Source organism: Vanellus vanellus (assembly GCF_965231255.1).
Source record: "Vanellus vanellus genome assembly, contig: HAP1_SCAFFOLD_2025, whole genome shotgun sequence".
NCBI classification, from domain to species: domain Eukaryota; kingdom Metazoa; phylum Chordata; class Aves; order Charadriiformes; family Charadriidae; genus Vanellus; species Vanellus vanellus.
Window position 1 is genome coordinate 1 of NW_028126947.1, and position 14673 is coordinate 14673.

Here is a 14673-nt window from a genome sequence, read left to right on the forward strand (position 1 = left end):
CCCCCCCCCCCTCCCACCCCCCCCAGGGATGCTGAGTCCCCCATATGGGTATATTGGAGGGGTATGGAGCACTTAGCTCCGCCTCCTGGAGGGCTAAGCCACGCCCCTTGAGTCCTAAGCCACGCCCACTTCGTTTAGACACACCCACCCCCGGGATGCTGAGTCCCCCCTATGGGTATATTGGAGGGGTATGGAGCACTTAGCTCCGCCCCCTGGAGGGCTAAGCCACGCCCCTTGTGTACTAAGCCACGCCCACTTCGTTTAGACACACCACACCCCCCCCCGGGATGCTGAGTCCCCCCTATGGGTATATTGGAGGGGTATGGAGCACTTAGCTCCGCCCCCTGGAGGGCTAAGCCACGCCCCTTGTGTACTAAGCCACGCCCACTTCGTTTAGACACACCACACCCCCCCCGGGATGCTGAGTCCCCCCTATGGGTATATTGGAGGGGTATGGAGCACTTAGCTCCGCCCCCTGGAGGGCTAAGCCACGCCCCTTGTGTACTAAGCCACGCCCACTTCGTTTAGACACACCACACCCCCCCCCGGGATGCTGAGTCCCCCCTATGGGTATATTGGAGGGGTATGGAGCACTTAGCTCCGCCCCCTGGAGGGCTAAGCCACGCCCCTTGAGTCCTAAGCCACGCCCACTTTGTTTAGACACACCCCTCCCTCCCCACCCCCCCCGGGATGCTGAGTCCCCCCTATGGGTATATTGGAGGGGTATGGAGCACTTAGCCCCGCCCCCTGGAGGGCTAAGCCACGCCCCTTGTGTCCTAAGCCACGCCCACTTTGTTTAGCTCCGCCCCCTGGGTGGGGAAGACCCGCCCCCCCCCGGATGCTGAGTCCCCCCTATGGGTATATTGGGGGGTATGGACCACTTATCTCCGCCCCCAAATGACTAAGCTCCGCCCCTAGGATAAAGCCACGCCCCCTTAGACGAAACCACACCCCTTTGCACAGAAACCACGCCCCCTTTCTCATAGCCCTGCCCCCTTTTTAAAGCCACACAAAGCCCCTATCTCTCATAGGGGCTCTCCGACCCCCCCTTTGGTGCTAAGCCCCGCCCTCTTGGATTAAGCCACGCCCTCTTACACGAAGCCACGCCCCCTCTATGAAATCACACCCCCTCTCTCATAACCCCGCCCCTTTTTAAAGCCACAAAAACCCTCCTATCTCCCATAGGGGCTCTCCCCCCCCCCTCGGTGCTAAGCCCCGCCCCCTCTATGAAGCCACGCCCCCTCTATGAAGCCACGCCCCCTTTCTCATAGCCCCACCCCCTTTTTAAAGCCACACGATCCCCCTATCTCCTCTATGGGCTCCACACCCATAGAGCTGTTGACCCACCCCCCACACACACTCGGTGTGAAGCCCCGCCCCCCGGGCTCGTCCCCACCCCCTCCGGCTGACGCCCCGCCCCCTTCCCAGATCTACCAGTACATCCAGAGCCGCTTCTACCGCTCCCCCGAGGTGCTGCTGGGGCTGCCCTACGACCTGGCCATCGACATGTGGTCCCTGGGCTGCATCCTGGTGGAGATGCACACGGGAGAGCCCCTCTTCAGCGGCGCCAACGAGGTGGGCGGGGCCTGGGAGAAGGGGCGGGGCCTGCGGGGGAAGGGGGCGGGGGCTGGGGTGAGGGGCGGGGTTTGGGGCTGGGGAGGCGGGGGCGGATCATGCGGGGGTTATACAGCGGGGAGCATGCTTCATTGCTTCCAATGGGGTGGGCGGGGCTTGGGGAAGGGGGCGGGGCCTGCGGATGAAGGGGGCGGAGTCTGGGGAAGGGGAGGTGCTTCTGGGAGAGTGGGCGTGGCCTTGAGTGAGGGGCGGGGCTTGGCAGTGGAGGTGGGGTCAGATCATGGGGGAGTTATACAGTGTGGAGCATGCTCCATTGCTTCCAATGGGGTGGGCGGGGCTTGGGGAAGGGGGCGGGACATGCGGATGAAGGGGGCGTGGCCTGGGGTGAGGGGCGGGGCTTGGGGCTGGGGAGGCGGGGGCGGATCATGGGGGGGTTATACAGTGTGGAGCATGCTTCATTGCTTTCAATGGGGTGGGCGTGGCTTAGGAGAAGGGGCGGGGCTTGGGTGAGGGGCGGGGCTTGGGGCAGGGGAGGCGGGATCAGATCACAGGGGAGTTATACAGCGGGGAGCATGCTCCATTGCTTCCAATGGGGTGGGCGGGGCTTGGGGAAGGGGGCGGGGCCTGCGGATGAAGGGGGCGGAGTCTGGGGAAGGGGAGGTGCTTCTGGGAGAGTGGGCGTGGCCTTGAGTGAGGGGCGGGGCTTGGGGCAGTGGAGGTGGGGTCAGATCATGGGGGAGTTATACAGTGTGGAGCATGCTTCATTGCTTCCAATGGGGTGGGCGGGGCTTGGGGAAGGGGGCGGGGCCTGTGGAGGAAGGGGGCGGGGTCTGGGGTGATGGGCGGGGCTTGGGGCAGGGGAGGCGGGGGCAGATCATGGAGGGGTTATACAGTGTGGAGCATGCTTCATTGATTCCAATGGAGTGGGCGGGGCTTGGGAGAAGGGGCGGGGCCTGCGGTGAGGGGCGTGGCTTGGGGCAGGGGAGGCGGGGTCAGATCACGGGGGGGTTAAACAGCAGGGAGCATGCTCCATTGTTTCCAACGGGGTGGGCGGGGCTTGGGGAAGGGGGCGGGGCCTGTGGAGGAAGGGGGCGTGTCCTGGGGTGAGGGGCGGGGCTTGGGGCAGGGGAGGCAGCGCCAGGCCTGGGCCATCCAGGCTGCCACATCCCCTTTCCTCTTCCCCTCCGTTACCCAAGGGCTGAGGTGGCCTTGGGGACATCGAGGGTGACATGGGCAGGTCCGAGGTGGCCTTGGGGACCTCGGGGACATCCTGACAAGGTCAGGGTGGCCTTGGGGACATCCGCGTCCCCAAACCACCTTGAGGAACGCCCTGGTGGCATCAAGGCTGCCACATCCCCTTTCCTCTCGCCCCCCATCACCCGAGGGGTTGGGGTGGCCTCGGGGACAACGGGGACGTCACCAGTGGGGTTGGGGGATGGCCTTGGGGACATCTGCGTCCCCTCCGTGTCCCCAGGCCAAGGGTCGGGGTGGCCTCGGTGATGTCCCTGTCAGGGCTGAGGTGGCCTTGGGGACATCGAGGGTGACATGGGCAGGTCTGAGGTGGCCTTGGGGACATCGGGGTGACATGGACAGGTCTGAGGTGGCCTTGGGGACATCGAGGGTGACATGGGCAGGTCCGAGGTGGCCTTGGGGCCCTCGGGGACATCCTGACAAGGTCAGGGTGGCCTTGGGGACATCCGCGTCCCCAAACCACCTTGAGGAACGCCCTGGTGGCATCAAGGCTGCCACATCCCCTTTCCTCTCGCCCCCCATTACCCGAGGGGTTGGGGTGGCCTCGGGGACGACGGGGACGTCACTGGTGGGGTTGGGGGATGGCCTTGGGGACATCTGCGTCCCCTCCGTGTCCCCAGGCCAAGGGTCGGGGTGGCCTCGGTGATGTCCCTGTCAGGGCTGAGGTGGCCTTGGGGACATCGAGGGTGACATGGGCAGGTCCGAGGTGGCCTTGGGGCCCTCGGGGACATCCTGACAAGGTCAGGGTGGCCTTGGGGACATCCGCGTCCCCAAACCACCTTGAGGAACGCCCTGGTGGCATCAAGGCTGCCACGTCCCCTTTGCTCTCGCCCTCCATCACCCGAGGGGTTGGGGTGGCCTCGGGGACAACGGGGACGTCACCGGTGGGGTTGGGGGATGGCCTTGGGGACATCTGCGTCCCCTCCGTGTCCCCAGGCCAAGGGTCGGGGTGGCCTCGGTGATGTCCCTGTCAGGGCTGAGGTGGCCTTGGGGACATCGAGGGTGACATGGACAGGTCCGAGGTGGCCTTGGGGACATCGAGGGTGACATGGATGAGTCCGAGGTGGCCTTGGGGACCTCGGGGACATCGTGACAAGGTCAGGGTGGCCTTGGGGACATCCGCGTCCCCAAACCACCTTGAGGAACGCCCTGGTGGCATCAAGGCTGCCACATCCCCTTTCCTCTCGCCCCCCATCACCCGAAGGGTTGGGGTGGCCTCGGGGACGACGGGGACGTCACTGGTGGGGTTGGGGGATGGCCTTGGGGACATCTGCGTCCCCTCCGTGTCCCCAGGCCAAGGGTCGGGGTGGCCTCGGTGATGTCCCTGTCAGGGCTGAGGTGGCCTTGGGGACATTAAGGGTGACATGGACACGTCTGAGGTGGCCTTGGGGACATCGGGATGACATGGACAGGTCCGAGGTGGCCTTGGGGACATCAAGGGTGACATGGGCAGGTCCGAGGTGGCCTTGGGGCCCTCGGGGACATCCTGACAAGGTCAGGGTGGCCTTGGGGACATCCGCGTCCCCAAACCACCTTGAGGAACGCCCTGGTGGCATCAAGGCTGCCACATCCCCTTTCCTCTCGCCCCCCATCACCCGAAGGGTTGGGGTGGTCTCGGGGACGACGGGGACGTCACTGGTGGGGTTGGGGGGGGGGGGGGGGGGGTGGCCTGGGGGACAGCGGTGGCCTCGGGGACGGGGGGGTGACGTCCCCCCCCCCTCCGTGTCCCCCTCGCTGTCCCCCCAGGCCGACCAGATGAACCGCATCGTGGAGGTACTGGGACTGCCGCCCCCCCACATGTTGGAACAGGCCCCCAAAGCCCGGAAATATTTCGAGAAGCTTCCGGAAGGCGGGTGGACCCTCAAGAAGAACAAAGAGAGCAAGAAGGTGAGTGGGGACGCTCCCAGTATGGCCCAGTATGGCCCAGTAAGCCCTTGAAGATCTGCCAGTGTGGACCAGGAGAGCTTCAGAACCTCCCAAGATGTACTCAGTTCCTCCCAGCTGCCTCCCAGCATGTCCCAACGGCTCTTAGGTGCATCCCAGTATGGCCCAGTATGGCCCAGTAACCCTTTAAGACCTCCCAGTATGCCCAGTAACGTTTAGGACCTCCCAGTATGCCCAGTCAGCCTTTAGGACCTCCCAGTGTGGACCAGGAGAGCTTCAGAACCTCCCAAGAGGCACTCAGTTGCTCCTAGGTGTCTCCCAGCATGTCCCAATGGCTCTCAGGTGCATCCCAGTACCTCCCAGTATGGCCCAGTAACCCTTTAGGACCTCCCAGTATGCCCAGTCAGCCTTTAGGACCTCCCAGTGTGGACCAGGAGAGCTTCAGAACCTCCCAGGAACCACTCAGTTGCTCCCAGCTGCCTCCCAGCATGTCCCAACGGTTCTTAGGTGCATCCCAGTACCTCCCAGTATGGCCCAGTATGGACCACCCCACCTCCATGTCCCACCACCATCCCACCACTGTGTCCCACCATCCCATCTCCATATCCCACCACCATCCCACCACCATGTCCACCACCACCATCCCACCATTGTGTCCCACCATCCCACCTCCATATCCCACCACCACCATCCCACCATGTCCCACCACTCCACCTCCATCTCCCACCCCATCCCACCACCGTGTCCCACCACCCCACCTCCATGTCCCACCACCATCCCACCACCATGTCCCACCATCCCATCTCCATGTCCCACCACCATCCCACCTCCATGTCCACCACCACCGTGTCCCACCATCCCATCTCCATGTCCCACCACCATCCCACCACCATGTCCCACCACCACCATCCCACCTCTGTGTCCACCACCATCCCACCTCCATGTCCACCACCACCGTGTCCCACCATCCCATCTCCATGTCCCACCACCATCCCACCACCATGTCCCACCACCACCATCCCACCTCTGTGTCCACCACCACCATCCCATCTCCATGTCCCACCACCCCACCTCCATGTCCACCACCACCGTGTCCCACCATCCCATCTCCATGTCCCACCACCATCCCACCACCATGTCCCACCACCACCATCCCACCTCTGTGTCCACCACCATCCCACCTCCATGTCCACCACCACCGTGTCCCACCATCCCATCTCCATGTCCCACCACCATCCCACCACCATGTCCCACCACCACCATCCCACCTCTGTGTCCACCACCACCATCCCATCTCCATGTCCCACCACCCCACCTCCATGTCCACCACCACCGTGTCCCACCATCCCATCTCCATGTCCCACCACCATCCCACCACCATGTCCCACCACCACCATCCCACCTCTGTGTCCACCACCACCATCCCACCACCATGTCCCACCACCCCACCTCTGTGTCCACCACCACCGTCCCACCACTGTGTCCCACCATCCCATCTCCATGTCCCACCACCATCCCACCACCATGTCCCACCACCCCACCTCCATATCCCACCACCACCATCCCACCACTGTGTCCCACCATCCCATCTCCATGTCCCACCACCACCCCACCTCCATATCCCACCACCACCATCCCACCATGTCCCACCACCCCACCTCCATCTCCCACCCCATCCCACCACCGTGTCCCACCATCCCATCTCCATGTCCCACCACCATCCCACCACCGTGTCCCACCATCCCATCTCCATGTCCCACCACTCCACCTCCATGTCCACCACCACTGTGTCCCACCATCCCATCTCCATGTCCCACCACCATCCCACCTCCATGTCCCACCACCATCCCACCACCATGTCCACCACCACCATCCCACCACCATGTCCACCACCACCATCCCACCACTGTGTCCCACCATCCCATCTCCATGTCCTACCACCATCCCACCACCATGTCCACCACCACCATCCCACCTCCATATCCCACCACCCCACCTCCATGTCCACCACCACCGTGTCCCACCATCCCATCTCCATGTCCCACCACCATCCCACCTCCATGTCCCACCACCACCCCACCATTGTGTCCCACCACCATCCCACCACCATGTCCACCACCACCATCCCACCACCATATCCCACCACCCCACCTCCATGTCCACCACCACCGTCCCACCACCATCCCATCTCCATGTCCCACCACCATCCCACCTCCATGTCCCACCACCATCCCACCATTGTGTCCCACCACCATCCCACCACCATGTCCACCACCACCATCCCACCACCATATCCCACCACCCCACCTCCATGTCCACCACCACCGTCCCACCACCATCCCACCACCATGTCCCACCATCCCATCTCCATGTCCCACCACCATCCCACCACCATGTCCACCACCACCATCCCACCATTGTGTCCCACCATCCCACCTCCCTATCCCACCCCATCCCACCACCGTGTCCCACCACCCCACCTCCATGTCCCACCACCATCCCACCACCGTGTCCCACCATCCCATCTCCATGTCCCACCACCCCACCTCCATGTCCACCACCACTGTGTCCCACCATCCCATCTCCATGTCCCACCACCATCCCACCACCATGTCCACCACCACCATCCCACCTCCATGTCCCACCACCATCCCACCACCATGTCCTACCACCATCCCACCACCATGTCCCACCATCCCATCTCCATGTCCCACCACCATCCCACCACCATGTCCACCACCACCGTGTCCCACCATCCGTGTCCCCCCCCCCCGCAGGAATACAAGATCCCGGGGACGCGACGACTCCACGAGGTCTTGGGGGTGGAGAGCGGTGGCCCCGGTGGCCGCCGGGCAGGAGAACAAGGTCACGCCCCCTCCGACTACCTGAAGTTCAAGGACTTGGTCCTCCGCATGTTGGACTACGAACCCCGAAGTCGCATCACCCCTTTCTACGCTCTCCAACACAACTTCTTCAAGAAGACCAACGATGAAGGGACCAACACCACCAACAGCACCTCCACCAGTCCGGCCATGGAACACAGCCACAGCACCAGTACCACCAGTTCCATCTCCAGTTCGGGTATGAAGATCACCGATTTCGTCATCCTTCAACTTCTGGGTGATGGGAATGGAGAAGTTTTGAAGTTCTGGAGCATCGTGGTGGCCCAAAACGTGGACGTGGGGCTCCAACCTGTCCCGGATCCATCCCAGTCCCACCAGTGACCATGTCCTGCTGGGTGGTGGCCTCTTGGACCACCACAAGCTCCTGGTCCTCTCCTGTCCCCATCCCAGTCCCACCAGTGACCATGTCCTGCTGGGTGGTGGCCTCTTGGACCACCACAAGCTCCTGGTCCTCTCCTGTCCCCATCCCGGTCCCACCAGTGACCATTTCCTGCAGGGTTGTGGTCTCTTGGACCACCACAAGCTCCTGGTCCTCTCCCGTCCCCATCCCAGTCCCACCAGTGACCATGTCCTGTTGGGTGGTGGCATCTTGGGCCACCACAAGCTCCTGGTCCTCTCCCGTCCCCATCCCAGTCCCACCAGTGACCGTGTCCTGTTGGGTGGTGGCCTCTTGGGCCACCAGAAGCTCCTGGTCGTGTCCCACCAGGCTCCATGTCCTGGGTGGCTTCTTCTCCCCAGGTCATCATGATGGCCCAGAACGTGGTCATGAGGCTTGAACCTGTCCCAGATCCATCCCAGTCCCACCAGTGACCATGTCCTGCTGGGTGGTGGCCTCTTGGACCACCACAAGCTCCTGGTCCTCTCCTGTCCCCATCCCTGTCCCACCAGTGACCATGTCCTGTTGGGTGGTGGCCTCTTGGACCACCACAAGCTCCTGGTCCTCTCCTGTCCCCATCCCGGTCCCACCAGTGACCATGTCCTGTTGGGTGGTGGCCTCTTGGGCCACCAGATGCTCTTGGTCGTGTCCCACCAGGCTCCATGTCCTGGGTGGCTTCTTCTCCCCAGGTCATGGTGGTGGTCCAGAACGTGGTCGTGAGGCTTGAACCTGTCCCAGATCCATCCCTGTCCCACCAGTGACCATGTCCTGCAGGGTGGTGGCCTCTTGGGCCACCACAAGCTCCTGGTCCTCTCCTGTCCCCATCCCTGTCCCACCAGGGACCATGTCCTGCAGGGTGGTGGCCTCTTGGGCCACCACAAGCTCCTGGTCCTCTCCTGTCCCCATCCCGGTCCCACCAGTGACCATGTCCTGTTGGGTGGTGGCCTCTTGGGCCACCACAAGCTCCTGGTCCTCTCCTGTCCCCATCCCAGTCCCACCAGTGACCATGTCCTGTTGGGTGATGGCCTCTTGGGCCACCACAAGCTCCTGGTCCTCTCCTGTCCCCATCCCTGTCCACCAGTGGCCATGTCCTGTTGGGTGGTGGCCTCTTGGACCACCACAAGCTCCTGGTCCTCTCCTGTCCCCATCCGTGTCCCACCAGGGACCGTGTCCTGTTGGGTGGTGGCCTCTTGGGCCACCACAAACTCCTGGTCCTCTCCCATCCCCATCCCTGTCCCACCAGTGGCCATGTCCTGTTGGGTGGTGGCCTCTTGGACCACCACAAGCTCCTGGTCCTCTCCTGTCCCCATCCCGGTCCCACCAGTGACCGTGTCCTGTTGGGTGGTGGCCTCTTGGACCACCACAAGCTCCTGGTCCTCTCCCATCCCCATCCCTGTCCCACCAGTGACCGTGTCCTGCTGGGTGGTGGCTCCCCAGGCCACCACGACACCTGGTCCTGTCCCATCCCCGTCCCACCAGACCCCACCTCCTTCTGGGTGACATCTCCTGGGGCCACCACCTCACCTCGGAAGCCCACCCTGGCCCATCCCAACCCTACCAGCTCCGTGTCCTCCTGGGTGCCATCTCCTCGGGCCACCCCTACCCCGTCTCCTTGAAGTGGGGACACCTTCTCGTCCCGTGCCACCGCCGCTGATGTCACCATTGTCCCCTGGCAGGTGGCTCCAGTGGCTCCTCCAATGACAACCGCAGTTACCGCTACAGCAACCGCTACTATGGTGGCACCGCCCCACCCCCCACCGACTACGAGATGCAGAGTCCCCAGGTACTCCTGGTGGCACCCATGGGTGTCCCCACCCACCCCCGGGGGACAACCGTGGACCTTGGGGACGCCCCGGTCACAGCGGGTGGGAGACATGGACCTTGGGGACCATAGGGACACCTCTAGTGACACTGGAAGGGTGACGTGGACCTTGGGGACACCAAGAAGGTTGAGGTTGCGTTGGGCATGAGATGACCTTGGGGACACTGGGTGGTGACATGGACCTTGGGGACACTCAGGACTCCTCTGGTGACAGCAGGAGGGTGACATGGACCTTGGGGACACTCGAGACACCTCTAGTGACACTGGAAGGGTGACGTGGACCTTGGGGACACCAAGAAGGTTGAGGTTGCGTTGGCCATGAGATGACCTTGGGGCCACAAGTTGAGGTTCCTGGGGACACCATGGCCATAAAGTGAGTCCCCAGGTACTCCTGGTGGCACCCATGGGTGTCCCCACCCACCCCCAGGGGACAACCGTGGACCTTGGGGACGCCCCGGTCACAGTGGGTGGGAGACATGGACCTTGGGGACCATAGGGACACCTCTAGTGACACTGGAAGGGTGACGTGGACCTTGGGGACCATAGGGACACCTCTAGTGACACTGGAAGGGTGACGTGGACCTTGGGGACACCAAGAAGGTTGAGGTTGTGTTGGCCATGAGATGACCTTGGGGACACTGGGTGGTGACATGGACCTTGGGGACCCTCAGGACTCCTTTGGTGACACCGGGAGGGTGACATGGACCTTGGGGACACTCGAGACACCTCTAGTGACACTGGAAGGGTGACGTGGACCTTGGGGACACCAAGAAGGTTGAGGTTGCATTGGGCATGAGATGACCTTGGGGACACTGGGTGGTGACATGGACCTTGGGGACGCCCCGGTCGCAACGGGTGGGAGACATGGACCTTGGGGACCATAGGGACACCTCTAGTGACACTGGGAGGGTGACGTGGACCTTGGGGACACCAAGAAGGTTGAGGTTGCGTTGGCCATGAGATGACCTTGGGGACACTGGGTGGTGACATGGACCTTGGGGACACCCCGGTCACAGCGGGTGGGAGACATGGACCTTGGGGACCATAGGGACACCTCTAGTGACACTGGAAGGGTGACGTGGACCTTGGGGACACCAAGAAGGTTGAGGTTGCGTTGGCCATGAGATGACCTTGGGGCCACAAGTTGAGGTTCCTGGGGACACCATGGCCATGAAGTGGGGACCTTGGGGACATCGTGGCCATGACTTTGTGACCTCAGAGACTCCATAACCACATGCCACGCCCACAAATACTTTGGGAACGCCATGAGCATGACGTGGGACCTTGAGGGCACCGGTTGAAGTTCTCGGGGACATCATGTCCGTGACGTAGCGACCTTGGGGACACCATGTCTGTGACGTGGGGACCTCAGAGAACCCACAACCACATGCCACCACCCCAGAGCAATCTGGGGACCCCATGACCATGACGTGGGACCTTGAGGGCACCGGTTGAAGTTCTCGGGGACACCATGTCCGTGACGTAGCGACCTTGGGGACACCATGTCCGTGACGTGGGGACCACAGAGACCCCATAACTACGTACCACCCCCCAAATAATTTGGGAACGCCATGAGCATGACGTGGGATCTTGAGGGCACCAGTTGAAGTTCTCGGGGACACCATGTCCGTGACGTAGCGACCTTGGGGACACCATGTCTGTGACTTGGGGACCACAGAGACCCCATAACTACGTGCCACCCCCCTCCCCAGAGCAATTTGAGGACCCCGTGACCATGACATTGGGGACCTTGAGGGCCACCATGACACCCCCCCCCCCCCATCTAACCCCTCTTTCTCTCTCTCTCTCTCCCCATAGGCCCCCCCGGCGCAGCCCCCCCGACTTTGGCCTTTGGGGGACCCGTCCGCCACCGTCACCGACGCCTTCGTCCCTTTGGGACCCCCAAACCCTCTTGCGGTGGGGGGGACAGGAGGAGGGGGCGTCCCCCCCCCTTCCACTTTCCCACGCCCCCCCCCACCCCACCCCCACCACCACCAGCACCACCAGCACCACCAACCCGCCGCCCCCCCGGTTGCCGGGGGGGGGTCACCCCCACCCCAAACGGAGCGGATGGAGTTGGGGGGACCACCCCCACCCCCACCACCCCCTCCCCCACCCCCCCCTCCCCCCCCACCTCGTCACCACCCCCTCCCCCCGGACTGTCACCCTTTTGTCCCATCGACGTTCCGGACTCGAGGGGGGGTCCCGGGTGGGGGGGGCGGAGGGGTGGGGAGGGGGGGGGGTGGTGGGGGTGGTGGTACGATGATGATGATGGTGATGACGTCATGCGGGGGGGGAGGGGGGGCGGCGGCCACGACGGGGGGAGGGGGGGGACACCCCCTGGAAAATGTCCCCATCGTGTCCCCTCCCCCCCCCCCCCCCCCAAATACCGCTTTCGGGGGGGGACCCCATATACGGGGGGGGGGGCGGCCCGAGCGCGAGGACTCGGCTCTTTTGGGGGGGGTCAGCTCTTGACGTCATCGGGCCCCGCCCCCCCCCCCGGTCGTCCCCCCTCCCCCCCCCCGCGGCGCTTTATTCTTCTTCTTATTGTTATTATTAATTAATTATTAATTATTAGCGGTGGTGGGAAATGGGGGGGGGGGGGGGAGGGGGAGAAACGGCCCAAAATTGAAAACGGGGGGGGGGCACCCATCGATTTTGGGGGGTCTTCTGCCATTTTTGGGGGGGCACCCAATGATTTGGGGGGGGGGCTTCTGCCTCTTGGGGGGGGCACCCACCTCTGGGGGGGGCACCCAGTGATTTTGGGGGGGTCACCCACCCATTTTGGGGGGGCACCCATCGATTTTGGGGGGTCTTCTGCCATTTTTGGGGGGGGCACCCACCTCTGGGGGGGCACCCAATGATTTTGGGGGGGTCACCCACCCATTTTGGGGGGGCACCTATCGATTTTGGGGGCTCTTCTGCCATTTTTGGGGGGGCACCCACCTTTGGGGGGGCACCCAGTGATTTTGGGGGGGGGGGGCCGGGAGTCTATAGGGTATAGGGGGGCTCTGGGGACCGGGGGGGGTCTATAGGGTGTAGGGGGGCTATGGGGGGGGCTATAGGGCCCGGGGGGGGCTCTATAGGGTATAGGGCCCGGGGGGGGGGGCTGTGGGGCCCCTATAGGGGTTGGGAGGAGACCCTATAGGGTGAGAGGGAGCTATAGGGGCTGTGGGGCCCCTATAGGGGTTGGGAGGAGCTATAGGGGCTGTGGGGACCCTATAGGGGTTGGGAGGAGACCCTATAGGGTGAGAGGGAGCTATAGGGGCTGTGGGGACCCTATAGGGGCTGTGGGGACCCTATAGGGGTTCGGAGTAGACCCTATAGGGTGAGAGGGAGCTATAGGGGCTGTGGGGCCCCTATAGGGGTTTGGAGGAGACCCTATAGGGTGAGAGGGAGCTATAGGGGCTGTGGGGCCCCTATAGGGGTTGGGAGGAGACCCTATAGGGTGAGCAGGAGCTATAGGGGCTGTGGGGACCCTATAGGGGCTGTGGGGCCCCTATAGGGGTTGGGAGGAGCTATAGGGGCTGTGGGGACCCTATAGGGGTTGGGAGGAGCTATAGGGGCTGTGGGGCCCCTATAGGGGCTGTGGGGACCATATAGGAGGAGAGGGAGCTATAGGGGTTGGGAGGAGACCCTATAGGGGCTGTGGGGAGCCTATAGGGTGAGAGGGAGCTATAGGGGCTGCGGGGACCCTATAGGGGCTGTGGGGACCCTATAGGGTGAGAGGGAGCTATAGGGGCTGTGGGGCCCCTATAGGGGTTGGGAGGAGACCCTATAGGGTGAGAGGGAGCTATAGGGGCTGTGGGGACCCTATAGGGGCTGTGGGGACCCTATAGGGTGAGAGGGAGCTATAGGGGTTGGGAGGAGACCCTATAGGGTGAGAGGGAGCTATAGGGGCTGTGGGGACCCTATAGGAGTTGGGAGGAGACCCTATAGGGTGAGCGGGAGCTATAGGGGCTGTGGGGCCCCTATAGGGGTTGGGAGGAGCTATAGGGGCTGTGGGGCCCCTATAGGGGTTGGGAGGAGACCCTATAGGGTGAGAGGGAGCTATAGGGGCTGTGGGGACCCTATAGGGGTTGGGAGGAGACCCTATAGGGTGAGAGGGAGCTATAGGGGCTGTGGGGCCCCTATAGGGGTTGGGAGGGGACCCTATAGGGTGAGAGGGAGCTATAGGGGCTGTGGGGCCCCTATAGGGGTTGGGAGGAGCTATAGGGGCTGTGGGGCCCCTATAGGGGTTGGGAGGAGACCCTATAGGGTGAGAGGGAGCTATAGGGGCTGTGGGGACCCTATAGGGGCTGTGGGGACCCTATAGGGTGAGCGGGAGCTATAGGGGCTGTGGGGCCCCTATAGGGGCTGTGGGGCCCCTATAGGGGTTGGGAGGAGCTATAGGGGCTGTGGGGCCCCTATAGGGTCAGTGGGAGCTATAGGGGCTAAAGGGAACCTATAGGCCCCCTATGGGGTCCCCCCCCCACCTCAGAGCCCCTAAATACCCCCCTATAGCCCCCCCGCCCCGGAGAACTGGGGGCAACTGGGGGGACTGGGGGCAACTGGGAGGAGCCGGGGGCAACTGGGAGCATTGGGGGAACTGGGAGGAACTGGGAACAGTGGCTTGTGGGGCCCAATGGGGGAACTGGGAGGAACTGGGGGCAACTGGGGGTGTCAGGATGGGGGCGCCATTAGGGGCAACTGGGAGGAACTGGGGGGACTGGGGGCAACTGGGAGGAGCCGGGGGCAACTGGGAGCATTGGGGGAACTGGGAGGAACTGGGAACAGTGGCTTGTGGGGCACATTGCGGGCAACTGGGAGCACTGGGGGCAACTGGGAGGAAACAGGGGCAACTGGGGGCACTGGGGAGAACT

General features: G+C 63.4%; 1 protein-coding gene across 1 annotated transcript; it reads left to right on the top strand.

Annotated features, from left to right (window-relative positions):
- Positions 1–1428: 1428 nt before the first annotated feature.
- LOC309685603 (dual specificity tyrosine-phosphorylation-regulated kinase 1B-like) lies at positions 1429–14300 on the top strand (the record flags this gene model as incomplete). The annotated part of the gene is made up of 6 exons (XM_082501343.1): positions 1429–1575; positions 4573–4713; positions 7488–7791; positions 9666–9772; positions 11630–12037; positions 14292–14300. Coding segments are annotated over 6 exons (1116 nt in total), but the record flags the coding sequence as incomplete, so codon positions are not given.
- Positions 14301–14673: the final 373 nt, after the last annotated feature.